Genomic DNA, 25,308 nt, shown 5'->3' with positions numbered 1-25,308 from the left:
TGCTGTGACACATTAAAGATGACCATGAATTCTTTGATACTTTTCCCAATGAAAAGTATCTATATCCCCATCCCTTGAATACAGGTGGGTTCTGTAACTGCTTACTTAGATCAATACAATACAGCAAAAGATATATATATATATTTGGCAGCCCAAGCTGAAAATGAGAGATCCCTTCTAAAAATTTATTAAGAATTTCAAGATGGCCTTAACCGGTTTGGCTCAGCAGATAGAGCGTCGGCCTGCGGAGTCAAAGGTCCCAGGTTCGATTCTAGTCAAGGGCATGTACCTTGGTTGCGGGCACATCCCCAGTGGGGAGTGTGCAGGAGGCAGCTGATCGGTGTTTCTCTCTCATCGATGTTTCTAAACTCTCTATCCCTCTCCCTTCCTCTCTGTAAAAAATCAATAAAATATATTTAAAAAAAAGAATTTCAAGATGGCAGTGCTCACATCGGCAGCACATGTACTAAAATTAAAACAATACAAAGCCCGGGCTCAGTTTGTTTCCCAGTCTGGGCACATGCCCAGGTTGTGGTTTCAATCCCCAGTAGGGGGCAGCCGATCGATTTTTCTCTCTGACATGGATGTTTTTCTCTCTCCCTCTCCCTCTCCCTTGCTGTCTCTCTAAAATCAATGAAAAACATATTTTAAAAAAAGATACAGAGAAAATTAGCATAGCCCTGGCACAAGAATGTCATACAACTTCGTGAAGTATTCTACATTTTTAGGCCATGAAAATGTAGTGTACAGCACAGGGAATATATTCCATGCTATTGGAATAATTTGCACAATGATAGATGATTATTAAACTCGGTGATGGCTCTAACAGGTTTGGCTCAGTGGATAGAGTGTCGGCCTGTGGACTCAAGGGTCCCAGGTTCGATTCCAGTAAAGGGCATGTACCTTGGTTGTGGGCACATCCCCAGTGGGAGGTGTGCAGGAGGCAGCCGATTGATGTTTCTCTCTCATCGATGTTTCTCTCTATCCCTCTCCCTTCCTCTCTGTAAAAAATCAATTAAAAAAAAAACTCATGGGAGGCAACCAGTCAGTGTTTCTCACATCAATGTCTCTCTCTCTCTTCCTCCCTCCCTCCTTTCCTCTCTCTCTCAAATAAATAAAAACATTTTAAAAAACTGTGTGATGAACACATCATAATATAACCTATATAATAAAAGGCTAACATGCAAATCGACTGAATGGCAGAATGACCAGTGGCTATGACGCACACTGACCACCAGAGGGTAGATGCTCAATGCAGGACTGCCCCCTGGTGGTCAGTGTGCTCCCACAGGGGGAGCGCCACTCAACCAGAAGCCGGACTCACTGCTGGCGAGTGCAGCAGCGGTGGTGGGAGCCTCTCCTGCCTCTGTGGCAGCACTAAGGATGTCTGACTGCTGGCTTAGGCCCGCCCCCCCACAGGGACATTCCCCTAGGGCTCCTGGACTGCGAGAGGGCGCAGGCCGGGCTGAGGGACCGCCCCCCCCGAGTGCATTAATTTCATGCACCAGGCCTCTATATTATATATATATATATATATATATATATATATATATATATATATATAAAATCACTATGTTGAACACCTGAAACTAATATATTATTGTATGCCAACTTAATGTTAATAATTTTTTTTTAATGTCAAGATGGCAAAATCAGGGCATCAAACTAAGTACAGGGCCCTGTGTGGCTGCACAGGTCACAGGCCCATGAAGCTGGTCCTGGTGTCAGTTTCAGGCTCCAGGTTTTAAGAGACTGGCAGCTTTCAGTTCCTGTCTCTTGGGACACTCAGTCAAGCCAGCTGCCATGTAAGCACTCAACTGCCCTGAGCTGAGATCACCACACCATGAGAAGCCCGAGTCACATGGAGAGGCCCTGGTGGATGACGTGCCATCTGGAGAGAAACCAAGGAGCACCAAGGTGCTCAGCACATGAATGAAGAAGCCATCTTAGAAGTGGGTTCTCTAGTCCCTGCCACCCAGCCAAGGCCTGCCCAAGTTCTTGACCTACAAAAATGTGATAGAAACAAAATGTCTCTTTTAAGCCACTACGTTTTGGGATAGTTTGTTACCCAGTAATAGATGATGAAAAAATATACTGTCTCTAGTGTTCTTCAAAATGTCAGTTACTAAGTCCTGACAATAAACCAAACATTTTTATTTATTATTTATATAGTTTCATTTATTTTTTCTTTTGTTTTCTTTGCCCAAGGAAACATATCCAGTGCATGAAATTCGTGCACGGGTAGGGTCCCTAGCGGCTGCCACCTGCCGGCCGGGGCCTCCCTTCCCCAACTGCCTGCTGCCGGCTGGGACCTTCCTTCATTCCGCACCGCCCCCTGGTGGTCAGCACACATCATAGCAAGTGATCAAACTCCCAGTCAGTCGAACTCCCAAGGGGACACTGCATATTAATCTTTTACATATATAGAAGATTTATTTTTGTTAATCCTCACTCGAGGATATTTTTCCATTGATTTTTTTAAAAATATATTTTATTGATTTTTTACAGAGAAAAAGGGAGAGGGACAGAGAGTTAGAAACATCGATGAGAGAGAAGCATCGATCAGCTGCCTCCTGCACACCCCCTACTGGGGATGTGCCCGCAACCAAGGTACATGCCCTTGACCGGAATCGAACCTGGGACCCTTCAGTCCCCAGGCCGACGCTCTATCCAGTGAGCCAAACCAGCCAGGGCCCATTGATTTTTTTAGAAAGAGAGAAAGGGAGAGGGAGAGACACAGAGAAACATCGATGTGAGGGAAACACATTGATTGGTCACCTCCTCCACAAGCCCTGACCAGGGCCTGTGCTGGGGAGGAGCCTGAAAGCGAGGTATGTGCCCTTGATTGGAATTGAACCTGGGACCCTTCAGTCCACTAGCCAATCCTCTAGCCACTAAGCCAAACTGGCTAGAGCAAACCAAGCACTTTTAACACACTGTCTCATTTAATTGTCACAGCCAGTCTGTAGCACAATATTACTATATTTTTAAAATATATTTTTTATTGAATTCAGAGAGGAAGGAAGAGAGAGATAGAAACATCAATGACACCCTAGCCAGTTTGGTTCAGTGGATAGAGCATCAGCCTGTGGACTGAAGGGTCCTGGGTATGATTCTGGTCAAGGGCACATACCTAGGTTGCAGGCTCGATCCCTGGCCATGGTCAGGGCTTGTGTGGGCAATGACCAATCGATGTGTCTGTCTCACATTGATGGTTCTCTCTCACATCGATGGTTCTCTCTCTGTCTCTCCCCTTCCCTTCCACTCTCTCTAAAAACCAATGGGACCCTGGCCGGTTTGGCTCAGTGGATAGAGCATCAGCCTGCAGACTAAAGGGTCCCAGGTTTGCTTCCAGCCTGGGGCACATGCCCAGTTGCAGGCTCGATACTCCCTAGTGGTGGGCGTGCAGGAGGCAGCCAATCAATGACTCTCTCTCATCATTGATGTTTCTATCTCTCTCATCATTGATGTTTCTATCTCTCTTGATTTTTACAGAGAGGAAGGGAGAGAGATAGATAGTTAGAAACATCGATGGGAGAGAAACATCGATCAGCTGCCTCCTGCACATCTCCCACTGGGGATGTGCCCGCAACCCAGGTACATGCCCTTGACCGGAATCGAACCTGGGACCCTTCAGTCTGCAGGCCAACACTCTATCCACTGAGCCAAACCGGTTTCGGCTCCTTTCTTCAATAAAATATATATTTTAAAAAAGAAGAAGCAGAAGAAGAAGAAGAACAACAACAAAGTTGGAGGTATTATGCTACCTGATATCAAACTATACTAAAGGGCCATAGTAATCAAAACAGCCTGGTGCTTGCATGAAAACAGACATATGGATCAATGAAATAGAATAGAGAGCCCAGAAATAAACCTATGCCTTTATGGTAAATTAATCTGTGACAAGAATATACAATAGGGTAAAGACAGTCTCTTAAATAAATGGTGTTAGGAAAACTGTACAGATACATGCAAAAAATGAAACTAGATCTCCTTCTTACACCATATACAAAAATAAACTCAAAATGGAATAAAGACTTAAATGTAAGATCCAAAACCATAGAACTCCTAGAAGAAAACACAGGCAATAAACTCTTTGACATTGCTCTTGGTTATATTTTTTTGGATATGTTTCCTTGGGCAAGGGAAACAAAAGAAAAAATAAATGAAACTATATCAAATTAAAAGTTTTTGCACAGTAAAGGAAACCATCAACAAAATGAAAAGACAACCTACTAAATGGGAGAACATATTCACTAATGATACGTCCGATAAGGGGTTAATATCCAAAATATATACAGAACTCATACAACTTAACTCCAAAAAACAACACAAACCTAATCTGATTCAAAAATGAGCAGAGGTCCCTGGCTAGGTAGCTCAGTCCTACATAGAGATGGTCAACAGACATATGAAAAGATACTCAAAGTCAGTAATCATCAGATAAATGCAAGTTAAAACCACAATGAGAAATCACCTCAGACCCATCAGAATGGCTATCATCAATAAATCAACAAACAAGTGTTGGTGAGGATGTGGAGAAAAGGGAACCTTCATGCACTGTTGTTTGTGGGAATGTAGATTGGTGTGTGGAAAACAGTATGGAGGTGCCTCAAAAAATTAAAAATAGAACTGTCATATAACCCAGCAATCCCACCTCTGGGTATTTATCCAAATGAAACAGAAACACTAATTTGAAAAGATAAGATGCATCCCTATGTTCATTGCAACATCCTATATAATAAAAGCCTAATATGCAAACTGTCTCCTCAGGCCGTCGTTTGGGAGTTCGACCGCTCCCTATGACGTGTGATGACCACCGGGAGGGGGGAGCATGGAACATGGTGGGTGTCGGTGATGTGCTGCAACCTCTCACTGGTTACCTGGGGGCGGGGGTGATGGGGACGGAGTTGTGGTGAGAATGTGGGGTGCCTGCCATGCCACTCTCACTCCCCCTGCTACCCTCCCCCAGGACACCAGGGCTCACATGCAGGGGAAGCCCCCACGCTCAGGTGCCAGGTGCCCATGAGGAGCCCAACCCGTGCCCGTGCGGCATCTCCTGGGTGAGCCGGGCTGCAGCTACCGGGACTGCAGGGGCTGGTCGGGCTCCCTGTGGGTTCATGCAGGAGATGGTCTGCGAGGCTGGCCAGGAGAGAGCATGCTGCCTGCCCGGCTTCCGTGCAGCGCTGCTGGGTGGTCCAGAGGCCCACGCTGCGCCTCACCTCACAGTGTCCAGCCACACTCGCCGCATCTCCATGTGGGGACTCAGGTGCCGTGACTTAAGCAGAGGGGGGCGTATGGGGACCCGGGGGCCCAGGTGCTGCCCAGGGCCCAGAGGTCAGCTGGGATCTGCCCTTCCACACCAGACACTCGTGCTTCGATCGCCGGCCAGGCCTAGGGACCACACCCATGCTCGAATTCCGTGCACTGGGCCTCTAGTTATTTATAATAGCCAAGATATGGACGTCTAAGTGTCCATTGATAGACAATTGGAAAAAGAAAAGTTGGCATCCTATATAATAAAAGCCTAATATGCTAAGTGTCTGACCGTTCAACAGTTCAACCAGTCGCTATGATGCACACTGACCACTAGGGGGCAGACGCTCCAACCAGTAGGTTAGCTTGCTGGGGTCGGGCCAATCGGGACTGGGCGAGATGGGACGGACACGCCCTGGAGCCCTCCCGTGGTCCCTTTCCAGCCCCGACTGTGCACTAGTGGGGTCCCTTGGCCTGGCCTGCGCCCTCTTGCAATCCAGGACCCCTCAGGGGATGTCGTAGAGCCAGTTTCAGCCTGATCCCAGCAGGCCAGGCTGAGGGACCCCACCGGTGCATGAATCTGTGCACCGGGCCTCTAGTATATATATATATAATGGAATATTATTCAGCCATAAAAATAAATGCAATCTGCCCATTCTGAGTGGCTCAGTTGGTTGAGCATTGTCCCATGCACTGAAAAATTGCTGGTTGCAGGTTTGATCCCCAGGGGAGCATGCAGAAGGCAACTGATCAATTTTTCTCTCTCACATCAATGTGTCTCTCTCTTTCTCACTTCCTCTCTCGAAGCATGTCCTCTGGTGAGGATTAAAAAAAAAATGAAATCTTACCATTTGCAACAACATGAATGAACCTAGAGCAGTGATGGTGAACCTATGACACGCGTGTCAGAGGTGACACACGAACTCATTTTTTTGGTTGATTTTTCTTTGTTAAATGGCATTTAAATATATAAAATAAATATCAAAAATATAAGTCTTTGTTTTACTATGGTTGCAAATATCAAAAAATTTCTATATGTGACACGGCACCAGAGTTAAGTTAGGGTTTTTCAAAATGCTGACACGCCAAGCTCAAAAGGTTCGCCTAGAGAGTACTATGCTAAAATATAGGTCATACAAACACTGCCCTGGCCAGTGTGGCTCAGTTGGTTGGGCATCATTCTGTGCACTGAAAATTTGCCGGTTTGATTCCCAGTCAGGGCATATGCCTGGGTTGCAGGTTCGATCCCCAGTAGGGGGTATGCAGGAGGCAGCTGATCAATGTTTCTCTCTCCCTCTTCCTCTTCTTTCTTCTCACTCTCTAAAAATCAATAAAAAAAATTTTTTAAAAGACAAGATACCATTTCACTTATATATACACAACCAAAAAATGAACAAACATGCCCTAGCCAGATTGGTTCAGTTGATAGAACGTCGTCCCTCAGACTGAAGGGTCCCGGGTTCGATTCCAGTCAAGGTCACGTACCTCAGTTGCAGGCTTGATTCCCTGGCCCTGGTCAGGGCCCCTGTGGGCAGCAACCAATCGATGTGTCGCTCTCACATCGATGTTTCTCTCTCTCTGTCTCTCCCCCTCCCTTCTGCTCTGTCCAAAAATCAATGGAATAATATCCTTAGGTGAGGATTAACAACAACAAAAAAGAACAAACAGGAGAAACCAAGATGGCGGCATAGGTAAACACCGGATGGTTGACAGATGAAGGGGGTGGGGCTGGGTGAAAAACGTAAAGGGATTAAAAAGTACAATTGGTAGTTAAAAAATAGTCATGGAGATGTAAAGTACATCATAGGGAATATAGTCAACAATATTGTAATAATGTATGGTGCCAGGTGGGTACTATAACTATATATGGTGTCAGGTAAGTATTACATTTATTGGGGGGGAATCACTTTGTAAGTTATATAAATGTGTAACCACTACGCTGTACATCTGAAACTAACATAATATTGAATGTGAACTGTAATTGAAAAATTAAAAACAAATTAAAGATTTTTTAAAATTGATTTTCAGAGAGGGAGAGAAACATGATGTGAGAGTATAACATCTATCGGCTGCCTCCTGCATACCCTCTACCAGGGATCAAGTGCCATAAGCCAATTCCAGCATGTCATAATTGCAAGAGTTTCATCAAAAGGTTGATGGAACTTGGGGACTCAACAAGGGCTGAGTCACATACGTTGTCACCTATTGGGAATGGCTGAAGGCATTTCCCCAAACCTGAAAAGGGATGATTGCTTGCTGCCAGACAGCTCAGGGCATCTTAATCTACATGTTATTGCCTCCTACTGGCCAAACACCTGAACAGCCGCAGGCTAATTTTCCCCAGACAATGGACTCTGTATATGAAAATCCTACCCCTCTGAAGTGTATATCTCTGCCTCGCCTCAGGACAATTTGTGTTAATAAAAAGCATGGAGTCCTGAGATGTGGAGATCTTAGTTCCTTTTAGCTAAGCTCCGACCCCCAAATGCCTTTCAAAATTATGCTTCATCTCTGGACTCTTTAAGTTACACACAGGCTTTCTCCAGATTGCTGAACCCTTCTAGATCCCAGAACAAGAACCCCGGCAATCAAGCCCACAACCCGGGCATGTGCCCTAACTGGGAATTGAACCAACAATCTTCTTGTACATGGGACAATGCCCAACCAACAGAGCCACACGGGCCAGGGCAAAAAATTTAAATATTTTTTAAAAAAGAAAATGCATACATAATCAATTTAATCCTTGGGTGTTTGATTGGCTATTTTGTTTTATTTTTAAGTAAACATTTTGTTTTAGATTTACAGAAAGGTTGCATGAATATTATAGAGTTGCTATATACCCTGTACTGTTTCCCCTATGGTTACTTTCTTTTTTTCAATGTTTTCAATCACAACCTCTACCCTGTGTTATTTGGAACTCAATTACAAGGGCTCCCTCCAGAAGGAGCAGCTTCAGATAAGACCCAGGGGAGTTCCTGAATCTCTGGAGCATTTGATTGTAGCTTGGATGCCTATCTTTGCAGTCCAAACCCAAGAATTTTTTAGCTCAAAAGGGTATGTCTTTTTCAAATCCCACAGCTTATAGGCCTAATTTGTTTCAGGATTCTCTCTTGTTTATTTGACATGTTATCTTTCCCATGTCTTGGTATTCCGGGAAGCTTCTGAAAAGACCCACAGAAAAGCAAACTTAAACAAAAACCAGCAGAAAGGCCTGCAGAAAGCACTGGGTGAACACTAGTAAAAGGAAGAGATAAAGGCCCAGAGACATAAGGTATTTCTTGAGGCAACACCAGGATTAGCACACAGGTCTGGTTTCCAGCTCAGAGCTCCACTGGAGTAAATGCTCTTGGGGATGCCTGTTCAGCCCACATGCCTGGGTTGCAGGCTTGATTCCACACTGCTCTCTCTGGAGCCCACCCGGCCCACCCACAGAGCAGTCATGATTATACAGGACCCTGCCCCCTCAGCCACAGCTGACTGGGCCATTCAGGCTCACCCTCTCATGATAATGCTATTGGGATTCAGTTATTCCCACCCATTCCCAGGGGCTAGCTAACCTGAGACAGAGAGGAGGCCATGTTTGACCTTGTGCTAGAGGAGACGAGGCTGGTCTGCCAAGAGGGACAAGAGTAACACGGACATGCAGAAAGAAGCTATAAGAAAGGTCCTAAGGGGGAGAGCAGCCTGCCTGGCTTATCAATGGCTTCAAAGCCCTAGTTTTGGCCTTTTGAAGCCTGGCTGCCCCCTTCCTTGGGTTCCACGAGACATCTATGAAGGCTTGTATTAGATTCCTCTTTTGCTTTAAAAAAACAAAAAAAGCAATTGGCTGGCCAGCATGGCTCAGTATCAACCTATGAACCAGGAGGTCTCTGTTTGATTACTGGTCAGGGCACATGCCTGGGTTGCAGGCTTGATTCCCAGTGTGGGGCGTTCAGGAGGCAGCCAATCAATGATTCTCATCATTGATGTTTCTATCTCTCTCTCCCTCTCTGAAATAATATATATGTATATGTATATATAGAGAGAGAGCGCGCGCAACATATATGAATGGCTCTATTCTAACACCGAAAGTTAATTTTCCTGTTCTTTAAAAAATATGTTTTTCAGATTATAAATATACTCATTGTAGAAATTTTAGCTTTCTTTTAATTACACTCTTTAAAAAGTTTAAAGACAAGATACCATTTCACTTATATATACACAACCAATAAAAGCATTTTTGTTGTATCTATACATCCTAAGAAATACAAAAATGAAACCTAAATCACCTGTAATGAGATGCATACATGTTTGACAAAGGATATGTACAAAGATGTTCACAGCAACACTAGTGATAAAAGCCCCAAACTGGAAACTATATAAATACCTATCAACAGGAAAATGGGAAAATAAATTGTGGTGTATGCACACACTGGAACACTATGCAGCAATGAAACTGATGCAAACTACACGCAATAACGGGTCAATATGTGATTATAGTGAGCAAAAGAAGACAAAAGTGCAGTTTAGTTCATTTATATAAAATGTAAAAACAGGCAAGAGTAATCTATGCTGTTAGATGTTAGGATAGTGGTTACACTTGGGGTAATAGTGACTGGAAAGGGGACCCAAGGAGGGGCTTCTGGGATACTGATCATGGTCTGTCTCCTGATCTGGGTTGTAGCGATGCAATTGGATTCACCCTGTGAAAATGTATCATGCTATACACTTATAAGTGCACTTTTTGTATGCATGTTATAATTAAAAAAAACTTAAAAAAATAGCTTATAATTCCAGTATTGATAGCAGTGAGGTTTTTCATTGAAGAATGTTAACTTTTTAACTTTCCCTTTTTATTTGCTTCTAGAAAATGACTCTGGCCAGGCCTATGTTGCTGGTGTTTTTCTCACTTCCTTCACTACTACTTTTTTTATTGATAATGGATATTTTTCCCATTGCTTTTTAAAGAGTGTGTAAGGAGGGAGAGAAACATCGACGTGAAGAGACATCGATTGGTTGCACCCTCCCAAACTAGGGCTGGGGATTGAACCTGCAACCCAGGTACACACCCTTGACCAGGAATCAAACCCAAGACCTTATGATGTGCAGGCCGATGCTCTAACTACTTAACTACACCGGTCAGGGCCCCTCACTGCTACTATTAAATGCAACTGACTCTATGAAACATCTGAATTATCAGCCCTTCTGGAATCAATTATTCAAATTGATCAAGAGAAGTTTCACTGAGGGTCAGGCTGAGAGCCGCATCCTGTCCTACTTGCTGCTCCTGCCAGTCCCCATCAACAGCCTTGGACAAGCAGCCTGTCAGTGAGCACCATTTCCGCCTAACTTCTCCCATGATGAACTGCCCCTCCCCACTATCTTCGGTCACTGTGTCTTACTTCTGCTTTATCCAGCATATAACACGTCTGCAGGGGAGGGATCCACATCAACCTTCATCCTGCTCACTCCCCATTCCTCTTCTTTTCCTAGCCAGACACTGAATCAAGTGCTTTAGTGCATTATTACATTTCATGGTCATAGGCCTCTGAGGGAGGTCCCACTGGCCTCATGCTGCAGGTGACACTGAGGCTTACAACTGGTGAATAGTGAAGATTTGAATCTGCGAACTCTTGACCACTCTGCTGTTGCCTGCTTCTCAGTAAGCCATCAAGGAATCACCACAGGGGTGACTGCATTATCTTACAAAAGCTGACATCTTATACTGCACTTCTTGTGGGTAAATATAAATCCACTTCTCCCTTCAGGAAGCACAGACCTAGTTCTCCAGATGAGGAAACTAGTACTAGCAATTGTAGAACCTAGTGAGAGGCCACTGGAACCAGAACCTGTGTCCAACTCCCAGGCTCAAAAGAAACCCCTTATACACAGCCAACCAGCACTGGTGCCCAAGTTCCTTTCTCTTTCAAATCTAATCTTACCTATTCAAGGTTTGTAGAGAAAGCCAGTGTTCTGGTAGGAGGAGTAGAGTACAGATAGGGCTGGTCCCACACCCATGTGTGGCAATTAAAGTCAGGAATATATCCGCTTTAGAGGTCCCCCTGAGGAGCAAGGGGTCCCCAGCCACACGCCAGGAGCCCAGCCCAAAGTTCCAATGCTGGGAAAAGAAGTCTCCGTAACTTGTGGTTGTGAACACCAGCGGGGATTTTGGCTGAGTGAGACAGAGGGCTGCTGGAGTCACAGGCATTCCTCTTAAATGGCCCATACACACTGACTTACTAGGGACTCACTTTCTTTGAGCTGTAGCAGAGGCCACTGTTCCTTTGCTGGACCCTCCCCCACACAACCAACAGGTTGGCACCACATCTGTGTCTCCATCAACCTGGCTAACAGTACCTAACTGATGGAAAACTTCCCTAACCTGGTGAAAGAAATGGACATACAAGTCCAGAAAGTGGAGAGTCCCAAACAAGACGAACCCAAAGAACCTTATACCAAGACATGTCATAATTTGCAAAGATCAAAGACAGAGAATCTTAATTTCCCAGGCAAGAAGAAACTAGAGCTCATCACCACTAAACCAGTATTATAAGAAATGTTAAAGTCCTGGCCAGTGTGGTTCAGTTGGTTGGGCGTCATCCTGTTCACAAGGTTGCAGATTCAATTTCTGATAGGGGACATGCCTGGGTTGGGAGCATGCAGGAGACAGCCTACCAATGTTCCCACTCCTGTCCCCTCTAAAAATCAATTTTAAAAGGTTAAAGGGTCTTCATTAAGAAAATAAAGACCAAAAATACAAATCAAGGCCCTGGCCAAGCACCCCAATTGGTTAGAGCAGTGGTCGGCAAACCGCGGCTCGCGAGCCACACGCGGCTCTTTGGCCCCTTGAGTGCGGGCGCGCACGTACAGTGTGATTGAAACTTCGTGGCAGAAGTCGGTTTTCGACCTCAGCGAACGTACCTCAATCAGATCGAGGGCGTTTTTAGCAAACACCAGCTTAGGAGTACCCTAATCAAGTTAATAACAATGTACCTACCTATATAGTTTAAGTTTAAAAAATTTGGCTCTCAAAAGAAATTTCAATCGTTGTACTGTTGATATTTGGCTCTGTTGACTAATGAGTTTGCCGACCACTGGGTTAGAGCATCATCCCAATAACGCCAAGGTTGTGGGTTCAACACCCCCAATCAGGGCACATACCAGAATCTGTCACTTCCTCTCTCAAAAAATCAATTGGCCCTAACTGGTTTGGCTCAGTGGATGGAGCGTCTGCCTGCGGACTGGGGGGTCCCAGGTTTGATTCCAGTCAAGGGCATGTACCTTGGCTGTGGGCACGTCCCCAGTGGGAAGTGTGCAGGAGGCAGCTGATTGATGATTCTCTCTCATCAATGTTTCTGACTCTCTATCTCTCTCCCTTCCTCTCTGTAAAAAATCAATAAAAATATTTTTTAAAATCGATTAAAAAAACACTATTATATATAAATCAATTGGCAATAAATACACACCAACAATTACTTTAAATACAAATGGATTAAATGCTCCAATCAAAAGACATAGGGTGGCTAAATGGATAAGAAAACAAGACCCTGGCTGTTTCATCTTAAAGGTGTTCGCTGGTTTTTCTCAAAGAGCTGCATTTAATACCAGTCTTTGCAGGTGACACTCATCATGATCCCTACTCAAACTGATCACTGGGCTTGGTTGCAAAGAATAATTCAGAAAGGATATTCAAGTAAAATCTGCAGACGTCTCGCGATTAACTCTGGTCTTACGTTTCGTTCATAACCTGATGGCCACTTATGACAGATACTGGGAGTCACAAGATGTCACCACGATCCAACCAGAATTGCCGAGGTGTCTCATTAACAAGGATCAAATCGATGCCTCACAAAAGGAGAAACGGAAATACGCCAAGTCAAGATGATCTGAAATTAGACCTGGACGCCTTTGGGCTTTTGGGCCTTTTAAAGTCTCTTGACATATGTAATACCCTTTGTAATACTTTAAGGAATAAAAAAAAAAAGTCTCTCGAGCTTTTTAAAATAGAAATAAATTTGGGTTTCACACCAAAAAAAAGAAAGAAAACAAGACCCTTAAACATACTGTCTACAAGACACTCACTTCAGATCCAAAGACAGTGAAAGTAGAACAATGAAAAAAGATTATCTCATGAAAATGGAAAGAAAAAAGTTGGGATAGCAATACTTATACCAGACAAAATAGACTTTAATTAAGGCTGCAATAAGACAAAGAATTCCACTTCTGGGTATTTACCTGAAGAAACCCAAAACAGTAATTTGAAAAGATATATACAACCATATGTTCATTGTTGCCTTTATAATAGCCAAGACATGGAAGCAACCTAAGTGCTCATCAATAGACAAATGGATAAAGTGGTGCCTACATACAGTGGAATATGACTCAGCCAGAAAAAAGAATGCAATCTTGCCATCTGCAACATGGATGGACCTAGAGTGTATTGTGCCGAGTGGAATAAGCCAGAGAAAGACAAATGGCATATGATTTTAAGTGTCAAATCTAAAAAACTAATGACCAAAACATACACTCAGAAAACATTTTAATGGTTGCCAGATGGGATGGGAGGTTGGGTGAAAAAAGGGTGAAGAAATTAAGTGTAAATTGGTAGTTACAAAATAGTCATGGGGAGGCCCTAACTAGTTTGGCTCAGAGGATAGAACATCGGCCCTTGGACTGAAGGGTCTCAGGTTTGATTCTGGTCAAGGGCATGTACCTTGGTTGCGGGATTGATCCCCAGTAGGGGGTGCGCAGGAGACAGCTGATCGATTCTCCCTCATTGCTGTTTCTAACTCTCTATCCCTCTCCCATCCTCTCTGTAAAATGTTAAAACCAAAAAGACAAAATATTCATGGGGGACCCTGGGCAGGCAGGTCAGTTGGTTAGAGCATTGTCCTAATACACCAAGGTTGTGGGTTTGTTCCCTAGCGAGGGCACATACAAAAATCAACCAATGAATGCATAAATTAAGTGGAACAAATCAGTGTTTCCCTAATAAAATAAACCTTTAAGAAAGTTATTTAGCCAAAACCGGTTTGGCTCAGTGGATAGAGCATTGGCCTGTGGACTGAAAGGTCCCGGGTTCGATTCTGGTCAGGGGCATGTGCCTTGGTTGCGGGCACGTCCCCAGTGGGAGATGTGCAGGAGGCGGCTGATCGATGTTTCTCTCTCATCGATGTTTCTGGCTCTCTATCTCTCTCCTTTCCTCTCTGTAAAAAATCAATAAAATATATTTAAAGAAAAAAAAAAAAGAAAGTTATTTAGAAAAGTCATGGGATTGTAAAGTGCAGCATAAGGGATGGTCTAATAACTATGTAGTGTCAGAGGGGACTAGATTAAGGTGATCACTTGGTAAATTATATAAATATGTAATCACTATGTTGTACACCTGAAACTAATATATTGTATATCAACTGTAACTGAAAAATAAAAAAATAACTCTTTAATAGAATAAATTTGAGTAAATTGCTTCAAAATTTTGTCCTACTAAAAAATAATACATTTTTTTAAAAATCATTAAAGTTTTTAATTAGTGCTATTTTACATTTTTGCAGATCTCTTTAATATTTGCCTTAACAGTAGACAACTAAATTCTCTTAATCTTGCAGTCTGTTGTGATGTCATGTAGCCTCAAAACTGCTGAGATACATCATTATATACTGTTTAAAAGTCAAGTTCAAATTAAGAGAAACCACATGCCAGTAATTTAAACAAGGAAAACAAAAAGAACTCTAAGGTGTGATGGGATAGTATCTGCTGAAATTAGCTGCTACCTCTGGACCTGAGGGAAGTGAATGAGCCCTTCTTCCAGCTGAGATTCAGACCTGAAGAACTCCCCTCTCCCTCGCTGCAGTTCCACCCTAATTCCAAAGCTATGAGGACACTTGCCACTTCCCACCTTCTCCAGACATATGACATGGCCCACATAATGGCCTATTATTAGCCATTTGCATATTAGACAAATCCAACTGATTAATCCCAAGTGCTTAGAATAGTGCACAGCACATAAATATCCAATAAATTTTAATTTCTTTAGTGTCAAAATATTTTTTTCAACCATTTAAAATTGCAGAAATCTAGTTCATAGGCCATATAAAATCAGGTAGCAGACCAGTTTGTCAACCTCTGGTTCAGATGATTCCCACTTGTATTGAGGAAGAGCATATAAAGATGCTATTCATTTTAAAAAGAATGTGCTACCCTCAGGCACGAGGATAAAAAAATATGCTCTCCTCATAACAGAAAGTATAAAAGCCACTAGCCACATGGAGCTATTTAATTACAATAAAAATTTAGCTGTGTACAGGCTCTCAGTTGGAGTGTCGTCCCATGCACCAAACGGTTGCGGGTTCAATTCCCCATCAGGGTGTGTATAGGAATCAACTGATTGATGTTTCTCCTTAAAATCAATAAAAACATATTCCTGGGTGAGGATTAATAACAATAATAAAATAAATAAAACAAAAAATTAAAAATCCATTTCTTACTCACATTAGCCATACTGAAGTACTTAGTAGCCAGAGAACACTTGTGTCATTCAATACAAACCAGAATACAACAGCAGTTTAAAAGATCTCACATTTATTACTGAATCAACCTTCTATTCCAGGAGGAAAAAATCAGAGCAAAAGCACAAGTTCATTAATCTTCCAATTAAAATGCCCCAACTGTCCAGACAGTAGCATCTTTTCAATCATTTAAGGGTGTAGGCAACCTGGATACAGCATAAATATGTGAGTCATCTCTCATGTGTGATTTCTCATAGGCCCAGTTTGGTTCTTCTCCAATGTCTCCTCTTCGAGTTGTACCTACACAGAAGGAAATTCCAAGTTACAAAAACAGTCTGACCTCAATTTAGCTGCTCTCATTCACCACAAACTTTGCCTTTTCATGTACCACAATATCCTTGAAAGGTAAAGGGTCCAGGCTTTTCTTTCCGTTCACAAGTTTGGAGCTCTTTTTGGAGAGTAAAAAATGATTTGCTAGATGTTTAAGAACTAGTCAAATCAAATTTTTACCTCTCAAAATGAATCCAGGGTATGAAGACACTGGTTCTTATGTGGTACTGAAGCAGTGGGGAAGCTCTCCCCTCCCCAAGTGTACGCTCACCCAACTTTGATTCAACAGACCTGAGGTAGAATTAGACGGAGACATGTATATTTTGAAATACATCAAAAACAGTCATTCCTACATAATGGGACACACACACACACACACACAGTTCCTGCAAAATTTTTACAATATATCAACACTCTCTCTCACTTTAATAGCAAAAAAAGTGATTTGCAGAACTAAAGCCATCTCTGAACTGTCCATGTAAGCCTGTCATGATTTTACCCTCATAAAGGCAAAATCAAAATGACCAACACAAGATTTTCTTTCAGCAGGATAATGGCAGTACTTCCACAAAATGAAGCACTGTAATTGCAACCTGCTTTCAATACATTTTAAGTCTGAAGATAGCTGAGTCGATAGAAAAATAATTCTACTGTGCCAATTCTCTGGACCAAAAGTGTGCAATAATAAATATAAAATATTTCCCCAGCTCTAGGAGTTCACAGAGCAAGACGCTAATATTGATAACCGCAGGCACCAAGCTTCACATACATTTCTTTCAATCCTTACAACCCAAAAGCAGGTCCCACCATCATCAGGGAAACTGAAGTTCATGTAGCTATGTTAAAAAAAAAAGGGGGGGGGGTGCTTTACTATGAATGCCTGATGTTCTCAACAGAAATCCATCAAACTTGTAGAAGGGCTGAGCTGCCAAACAAACCACTTCACCAAGTGCCTCAATGCTCTTTTCTCAGTACTGTATGATGGCAACGCCATGTGCTTTAAATTCTAGTTGCACCTGTAACAATGAGATATCCCCCACACACATTAATATGCATAAATAATAAAGACTACTGTTTAGTACCAAATATACCAAAAGCAGCAAAGTGGTGGCATGTAAGGCTATAGAGGGTGGCGATTTTCACATGGTGCTGTTAAACACACCGCGCTGTCACTGGCAGTGAGCCTTTGGGCAAATCTCATTGATTTTTCATACTAATTTTTCTTCCCCTTCAAGACCTATTTCCAAAAACACAACAAACAAACAAACAAAAAACACCTATCTCAAGGTCCACTGGGTCTCCAAAAAGCAGTGGGGTTGAAAGGCATGCAGAAGTTTTAAGGCCTAGTTTTGCCAGGAATTGGCCTAGATGACTTGGGATTGGAAGTACTTTGTAATAATTCTAATAATGTCTATTCTTCCAAAGCCATCAGTTCAACTACTTCTGCAGTGGAGGGCAATATTCCAATCTTTAAAAGATAAACACTTCAAAGATGGATTAGGGAAGCATCATGGTCTTCCCTGCTGGGCTGTGCAATGACAGCCTCCCATATTATGTGCTGGCCCAGTATGAAGACAACTAGGAAATTAACAAATATTGGAGTGTCTACTAAGCCCAGCTATGGGCTGGGTCATGTCCAGAAATCCAGAGGAAGCACATCAAAAAATTTCAGAGTGGTGGCACAGGATAAATTGGATTGCATACAACTTTTAATTATTTATGACCCCAAAGCAATCTTAAATTTAAAAAAAACCAAAAATATAGGAGGGTAGTGTCCTTACCTGATTTTATTACCAGTTTTCATCCGAATCCATTGGGGAATGGGCCGATTCTGCTTTTGTTTCTTGGCCAGGAACCTCTTGATCCTGAAAGTCTTGTGGGAAGACTGGGAAGGATATGCAATCAACTTAGAAATATCAGAACTTGCTCAAAATATTCAATCCAACAAACATCTAAATGCTCAATATATACCAAAAGCAACCCCCTAAACTCCAAAACCATCATGCCCTTTGTTTCGTTTCTCGCAACTTCTCTGCAGGCAGGGACCTTAATTCCCATTGTTAAAAAGTCAGGAGGTATGTAACCTGCCCCCAAAGGAAGCATATTAATGTGCAGAGATGGGATTCAAACCCTGATCCTTTCTGTTGAGTCTAGGGCACCCCAAGTCTTCTGGAGGAGGACCACATCAGGGATGGTGAGAGCTGGGGAACTAGGTTTTCAGGAAAGAATACAGCTTTTAGTAAACTAAATAATGTGTAACTTGCAAGTCTGTAAGTCTCAGTACCCTTCTTTGTAAAACAGGAGTATCCCCTCTTTCAAGGCTCATTACAAAAGTAATGAGGATTTATACAACGTTCCCCACATTCAGTAGATCTACTCTAACCCGCTGATCATTTTGATATTAATTCTAACTCTACTTAAAAATGCAACTTTTCCAAGGATTATCCCCACTTCCCTTTGCAGCTTTGGCTTTCATGAAGTACTCGGGTCACCTAACCCCAACCGATGTCCCGGACCCGCCCCGTTTGCAGGACAACCTGGAGGAATAGCATGAATGCTCGTCTGGCTCTTGTGGCCCAACACACCTTTGCATATTAGGGGCCATTTTAAAAAAGGCAAAGACTACACCCATCTCCCAGTTCTCAGTAGTTGTAAATTAAATTTTCCGTCAACCATTAAAACTATAAAACACCAAATACTGATCTTCTCCATACCCAGAAGCCTATGCTCACTTTAAACTTCTCAGGGAACCGTCACAGGAAAAACCCAAACAGTGACTGTCCGCAGTGGGCATCTTACGAAGAATGCCCAGATGGCAAAGAGGTTCATATCACAGCGCTCCTTGCTCCAGGAGCTTCCATAGGGTAAAGCTCAAGTCCCTGGAATGACTAAAAAACTCCTGGAAGCTCAAAATGTGGTAGGCTCCTGGCCGCCAACTTAAAAAAAAAACTTTACGAAAACCAGCAGCCCCATTCTATTCTCGATGCCAGGTACGTGTCGTAGGCAGCCAGCAGTTGGGCCACGATTGCCGCGTCCTCCCCCCCCCCCCAACTTCTCTCTCTGCCCCAGAATCACAGTTCGCTCCGGCGACGGGAAGCGGAACCCGCCCGAGGCGGCGGCCTGGCGCACATCGCTCCCCAGTCGGACCTCGCAGCGCCAGGCCGCCCGCCCCTCCCCAAGAGCTAGATTGCTCACTAGTTTCCCGCCAGGCCCGCCGACTGGAGCAGGGACCAAACTCGGCCTACTCTGCAAAAGGCCTCGAAAAGGCCCGGGCATCCCGGCGCAGCCCGCGGCGCACGCCAACTCCCGGGATCTGAGAACTCGGGGAGCCTCCCCCACGCGGATGGTAAAGGATGGACTTACCATGGTGAAGGAGAAGCGAACGCGCGCACCTCGATGGCGGAGAAAGAGAGAGAAGGAAGCGGAAGGACGTATTTAGTGGCACTGACGGGGTGGGGCTATGGGGACTGAGGCGGTGCATTCACCACCCCCTCCGGGCGGGCCCTCCCCTCGCGCGCTCCCAGGGAGCTGTGGGAACGCGGGCTCGGCCCTGGGAAATGCAGTTCGCTTTGCGCATCTTCTGTAGGTGGGTTCCTTGGAGTCCTTCAGTGTGCCGGGGGGAACCTGTTTCGTGGGTGAGGATGGCAGCGATCATAAACACCTAAGCGGAAGCGCTGGGAGGCCGAGGGAGCGGGGTGGGCGGGTCTAACTCCTAGGGCTGGGGGAGGGACGGCAAGTCTGAGCGCCGAGGGTTTGCGCCTGCGCTTGGGCTGGGAACGCCTTTGCTGAATTGTTTGAAGTGCAGTAGACCCTGGGTCTATATGGTTTTAAACTTTGTGCGTTCACTTACCCTCTGAATCCCGGGTTTCACATCCGCGGACTCAACCAAAACAGTATTTTCCACCCGCGGTTTGGAATCCTATGGTGCAGATGTGGAGGGCCAACCTTGTGCATTGGTCTAGGACTGTATGCATTGTTCTACGCCATTTTATAGAAGAGACTTATATCTGTGGATTTTGGTATGGGGGCAGGGGTCCTGGAACCAATCCCCTGGTGGATACCAAAGGGGAACTGCCTTTTGGAGGGTCAAAATTTATGCGTGGATTTTTGACTGTGTGGGGGTTGGCCTAACACTCCCCACCCTCCCTGTTGTTGAAGGTCAACTATAGTGGTCACCTGGCTGGGTGGTGGTGGAAAAAGCAGAACAGCTGGGCAGGGGCTGGACCAGGTGTGCCCTGTAAGCCTACAGACTGCCATAGAGCTGTCTGAGCAAGAGGTTGTCAATCAAGGTTTTAAGGCGAGAAAGTTCTGGACAGAACCATTTTCTTGGTTGTTAGGAAGCCCAGACTGGCTTTGTAGTCCACCTTTGGCAAAATGTACAGGAATTAATGGCAGCATTTTGGATGTTAATGTTCCATTTTCATCTTTTCCCATTTAAAAACAAAGGTAGCGCCCTGACCGGTGTGGCTCAGTGGATAGAGCATCGGCCTTCGGACTCAAGGGTCACAGGTTCGATTCCGGTCAAGGGCATGTACCTTGGTTGCGGGCACATCCCCAGTGGGGAGTGTGCAGGAGGCAGCTGATCGATGTTTCTCTCTCATCAATGTTTCTAATTCTCTATCCCTCTCCCTTCCTCTCTGTAAAAAATCAATAAAATATATTTAAAAAAACAAAATAAAAAAACAAAAACAAAGGTAGCTCAGTTGGTTAGAGCATCATCCTGATATGCCAAGGTTGTGGCTTCCATCCCTAGTCAGGGCACATACAAGAATCAACCAATGAATGCATACATAAGTGGAACAATAAATTGATGTTTCTCTTTCTCTCTAAAAAAATATAAATTAAACTAAAAATTATTTTTTGTTAACTTATAATGCTATGTGAAGATTCAGAGTCACTGGTAGGATATCTTAAGCACATTGTAAGCCATGAGTCAATATATACCCTACATATACACCAACAAGCTCAGTAAACGTCAGCCATGATTTCTTTCATTCCTTGTATTGTAACAGGGCAAATAGTGTGTGTGTGTGTGTGTATATACTTAGAGGCCTGATGCACAAAATTTGTGCACTCGGGGGTTCCCTCAGCCCAGCCTGTGCCCTCTCACAGTCTGAGAGCCCTCGGGGGGATGTTCGACTGCCGCTGCACTCACCAGCCATGAGCCTGGCTCAGGGCTTCTGCATTGAGCATCTGCCCCCTGGTGATCAGTGTGCATCATAGTGACTGGTTGTTCCGCCGTTTGGACGATTTGCATATTAGCCTTTTATTTTATATATATATACACATATATATATATATATATATATATATATATATATATGTATGTATATATATACACTGAGTGGCCAGATTATTATGACCACACCATCAGTACTTCGTTGGGCCACCTTTTGCCTTCAATACTGAGGAGATTCTTCTTGGCATTGACTCCACGAGATGTTGAAAGGTGATTCGAGGAATCTGACACCATGCCTGATGAATAGCACTGTCCAGTTCTCTGAGATTTGATGGTTGTAGAACCAGCTGCCTGATGGCTCTTTTAACTTCGTCCCACAAATGATCAATTGGATTGGGATCTGGTGATTGTGGGGGCCACCTAAGCAAGGTAAAGACTCCCTCATGTTCTTGAAACCACTCCTGCACAATACGAGCACCGTGGCATGGCGCATTGTCTTGTTGGAAGAAGCCATCTCCATTGGGATACGCCATCAACATGATAGGATGAACCTGATCAGCAACAATACTTAGGTATGTTGTGCTATTCAGACGTTGTTCCACACAAATTAAAGGGCCCAAATCATGCCAGGAAAACATGCCCCAAACCATAACACTGCCCCCACCAGCTTGAAGGGTTGTGCTCATGCATGTGGGGTGCATGCTTTCATGCTGTTTCCGCCAAATTCTCACTCTGCCATCTGCATGATGCAACTGAAAACGTGATTCATCGGACCACATAACTTTTTCTTTTTTAAAAAATATATTTTATTGATTTTTTACGGAGAGGAAGGGAGAGGGATAGAGAGTTAGAAACATCGATGAGGGAGAAACATCGATCAGCTGCCTCCTGCACACCCCCGACTGGGGATGTGCCTGCAACCAAGGTACATGCCCTTGACTGGAATCGAACCTGGGACCCTTCAGTCTGCAGGCCGACGCTCTATCCATTGAGCCAAACCAGTTAGGGCTGGACCACATGACTTTTTTCCAATGCTCAACAGTCCAATCCTTGTGTTCCTGTGCAAATTGGAGACGTTTTATCTTGGTAACTGCAGACAGCAAAGGTGTTTGAACAGGTCTTCGGCTTCCATATCCCATACGATGCAGTGTATGGCTAATTTGCCTACAAACTTCAGGTGGTCATAATAATCTGGTCACTCAGTGTATATACTAGTGGCCCAGTGCATGAAATTCATGCATGGGAGGGGGGTGTTCCTCGGCCTGGCCTGCACCCTCTCCAATCTGGGACCCCTCAGGGGATGTCGAGCCTAAACCGGTAGTCAGACATCCCTCTCGCAATCCAGGATCGCTGGCTCCTAACCGCTCACCTGCCTGCCTGCCTGATCGTCCCTAACCACTGTGCATGCTGGCCTGATTGCCCCAACTGCCCACCCTTCCAGCCTGCTCGCCCCCAACTGCCCCCCTGCCAGCCTGCTCGCCCTCAACTGCCCCCCTGCCGGCCTGATCACCCCTGACTGCCTCTGCCTCAGTCCCACCACCATGGCTTTGTCCAGAAGGACGTCTGAAAGGTCTCCTGGTCTAATTAGCATATTACCCTTTTATTAGTGATATATGTGTATGTATGTATGTGTGTGTATGTATATATATATATAATATGCAGTGTTCCCTCGGGAGTTCGACTGGGAGACCAGGAATTCGATTGCTCACTATGATGTGCACTGACCACTGGGGGGCAGCGTGGAATGAAGGAAGGCCCAGGCCGGCAGCCGGGGAAGAGAAGCCCTGGCCAGCAGCTGGAAGGCCCTGATTGGTCCTGATCTCCGTCCAGGCCTAGGGACGCTACCCATGCACAAATTTTGTGCATCAGGCCTCTAGTTTTAGTATAAAGTTAACACATTTATATGGGTCTACAGACAAAACCAGAGATGAAACATTTACAGTGGTCCAGCTGCTACCCCAGTCTCTCCCCCTTTGTTCCCTCCCCATAGGCTATTTTTCCCCATAGGTAATTTTTATTAGTCGCTGATTTCTCCTATTGTTTCTTTTTGAAAAATATCTGAATCTTTTCATTTTCATTTAATTTCAAATATTAATATCTATTTTAGAATACCCCTGCCCTTCCTAAGCAAAAGTAGTATGAGAGAACTTGTGAGGTGGAGAGAAGGAAAACCAAAGTGGCACACAGTAGTTGGCTTAGAGCACAGGAATTGAGGAGGTTGAGCAAGCAGCCATCTGCAGAGAATAAAGGCATTTGGATAAAGAGGAAAAGATTTGGAAGATATATGTATTCACTTGAGAAAGTGAACATCCTTACTATGTGTAATATTGGGATAGATTGGGCATAGAGGATTGGGGGAAAAGGTCTTCAGAGAAGGGGCTGCTTGAGGGAAATCCTGGCCGAGAATAGGAGAAAGCAGAGAAAGGGAGTGAGGGAAGGCTTTCCAGAAAGAGAAAACTATATTTGTAAAAGCGTAGAGGCTAAGAGCATGTATCTAGACCTTCCCAGGATAGGCTCAGGAGTCTGAGCTTTATCCTGGAGGTGAACAACTGGCAACTTCTTTAGCAGAATAATTTTTTGCTTAAAGCCATTTAATATAGATACCCACCCTTGATTCTTTCTCTTATACCCCTATTTCAAACTTATACCCTAGCAGTGGTTCTCAACCTTCCTAATGCCTCGACCCTTTAATACAGTTCCTCATGTTGTGGTGACCCCCAACCATAAAATTATTTTCGTTGCTACTTCATAACTGTAATTTTGCTACTGTTATGAATCATAATGTAAATATCTGATATGCAGGATGTATTTTCATTGTTTGCAACCCACAGGTTGAGAACCGCTGCCCTATAGCAACAATTTCCAACCTTTTTCACGTCAATAATTACTAAAATTCTGTGGCAAACCAAAATATGTATTTTGCAGATCTGACAAAAAAAATAGGTATATTTTTTATTCATTCACACTGGATGGCTATTGTTATATTGGTTGTTTTTTGTTTTTTTTTTGTGTGTGATTAATCACTATGCTTTAATTATGTTCAATTTGTAACAATGAAAATACATCCTGCATAGCAGATATTTACATTACGATTCATAACAGTAGCAAAATTACAGTTATGAAGTAGCAACGAAAATAATTTTATGGTTGGGGGTCACCACAACATGAGGAACTGTATTAAAGGGTCGCGGCATTAGGAAGATTGAGAACCACTGCCCTAAACAAAGTTTGCTCTCTTGTGTTTTTGGAGCCCTTGGGATTCTTGTTGCTCAGGGCTCGCTCTCTTGGCTCCCTGGCATTCTCCCATGTGGCCCACAGCCATGTGGACCCACACACACAATGGACTAATGGACTGCAACTAGCCTGATGCTGGACTGGACGCTGCTCCAACATGCAACAGAAACTCTGGACACCAGCTCTGATTTTAGCTCTACTGAAACCCCAGCTACACTTCTTCTATGACTAGACCAAGGGAAAGGAGACCATGGAAACCCAGGGATATAATTCCACAGAAATAAAGCTTTCTACTATATCATATCCTCTCATGTAAGTCTCAGAAAATCTCTTTTCTCAAGATACTGCAAGGACTCCGTCCCCAACAGCAACAGAGGGAGATGAGGCACATTTTTCTCAGGTACATTAGGTTATAATATGAACTAAGGGCTTACTCTTTTTGCCTCTTTATGCATTTATGCATGGGTTATATATTTGTTTATTATGGATTTTTCTGCCAGCTTTGAGGGGGGTGAATAAATTCTAAGCTAATTGGACTTATACAACAAATTATTAAAAATAGAAAATTTTATATGCTTATTACTACACTAACTTAGCTATCCTTATAAACTGAATTTCGGGGGAGGGGAGTTGTAGATTCCTGTTTAAACTATTGCTATCTTAGAGGTCCCTGAGGTTAACTAAATTTGGTATTTTAGAATCATTTGTGAATATGTGTTTTTTTAAATTTTGTTTTATTGCTTAAAGTATTACAAAGAGTATTATATGTCTCCTTTTTTTCCCCTTCTTGACATTCCCCCGGCTCCCCCTAGCCCCCAGTGTCTT

The 25,308-nt window shown here is 43.8% G+C and overlaps 1 protein-coding gene and 2 non-coding genes across 3 annotated transcripts; 1 reads left to right on the top strand and 2 right to left on the bottom strand.

Annotated features, from left to right (window-relative positions):
* The first annotated feature begins 618 nt into the window (after positions 1–618).
* LOC111827246 lies at positions 619–726 on the top strand. The gene has a single exon (XR_002830754.1). It is a non-coding gene; the product is annotated as a U6 spliceosomal RNA (small nuclear RNA).
* Positions 727–15,792: 15,066 nt separating this feature from the next.
* RPL39 (ribosomal protein L39) lies at positions 15,793–19,594 on the bottom strand. The gene is made up of 3 exons (XM_014458991.2): positions 19,434–19,594; positions 17,852–17,955; positions 15,793–16,040 (listed from the first exon to the last, which is right to left on the bottom strand). Exons 1-3 carry the CDS (start codon positions 19,434–19,436, stop codon positions 15,992–15,994), a joined length of 156 nt encoding a protein of 51 aa, XP_014314477.1. The 5' UTR covers positions 19,437–19,594; the 3' UTR covers positions 15,793–15,991.
* LOC111827251 lies at positions 16,539–16,670 on the bottom strand. The gene has a single exon (XR_002830759.1). It is a non-coding gene; the product is annotated as a small nucleolar RNA SNORA69 (small nucleolar RNA).
* Positions 19,595–25,308: the final 5,714 nt, after the last annotated feature.

Source organism: Myotis lucifugus, unplaced genomic scaffold (assembly GCF_000147115.1).
Source record: "Myotis lucifugus unplaced genomic scaffold, Myoluc2.0 scaffold_2, whole genome shotgun sequence".
Lineage (NCBI taxonomy): Eukaryota > Metazoa > Chordata > Mammalia > Chiroptera > Vespertilionidae > Myotis > Myotis lucifugus.
The sequence above is the reverse complement of the archived record's forward strand: the minus strand, read 5'-3'. Positions and strand labels throughout refer to the sequence as shown.

Coding starts and splice junctions, on each gene's coding strand:
- RPL39 (XM_014458991.2), bottom strand. Junction 16,041..17,851: donor AAAACTGGTAATAAAATCAG/GTAAGGACACTA, acceptor CCTTCTGTGTAG/GTACAACTCGAAGAGGAGAC.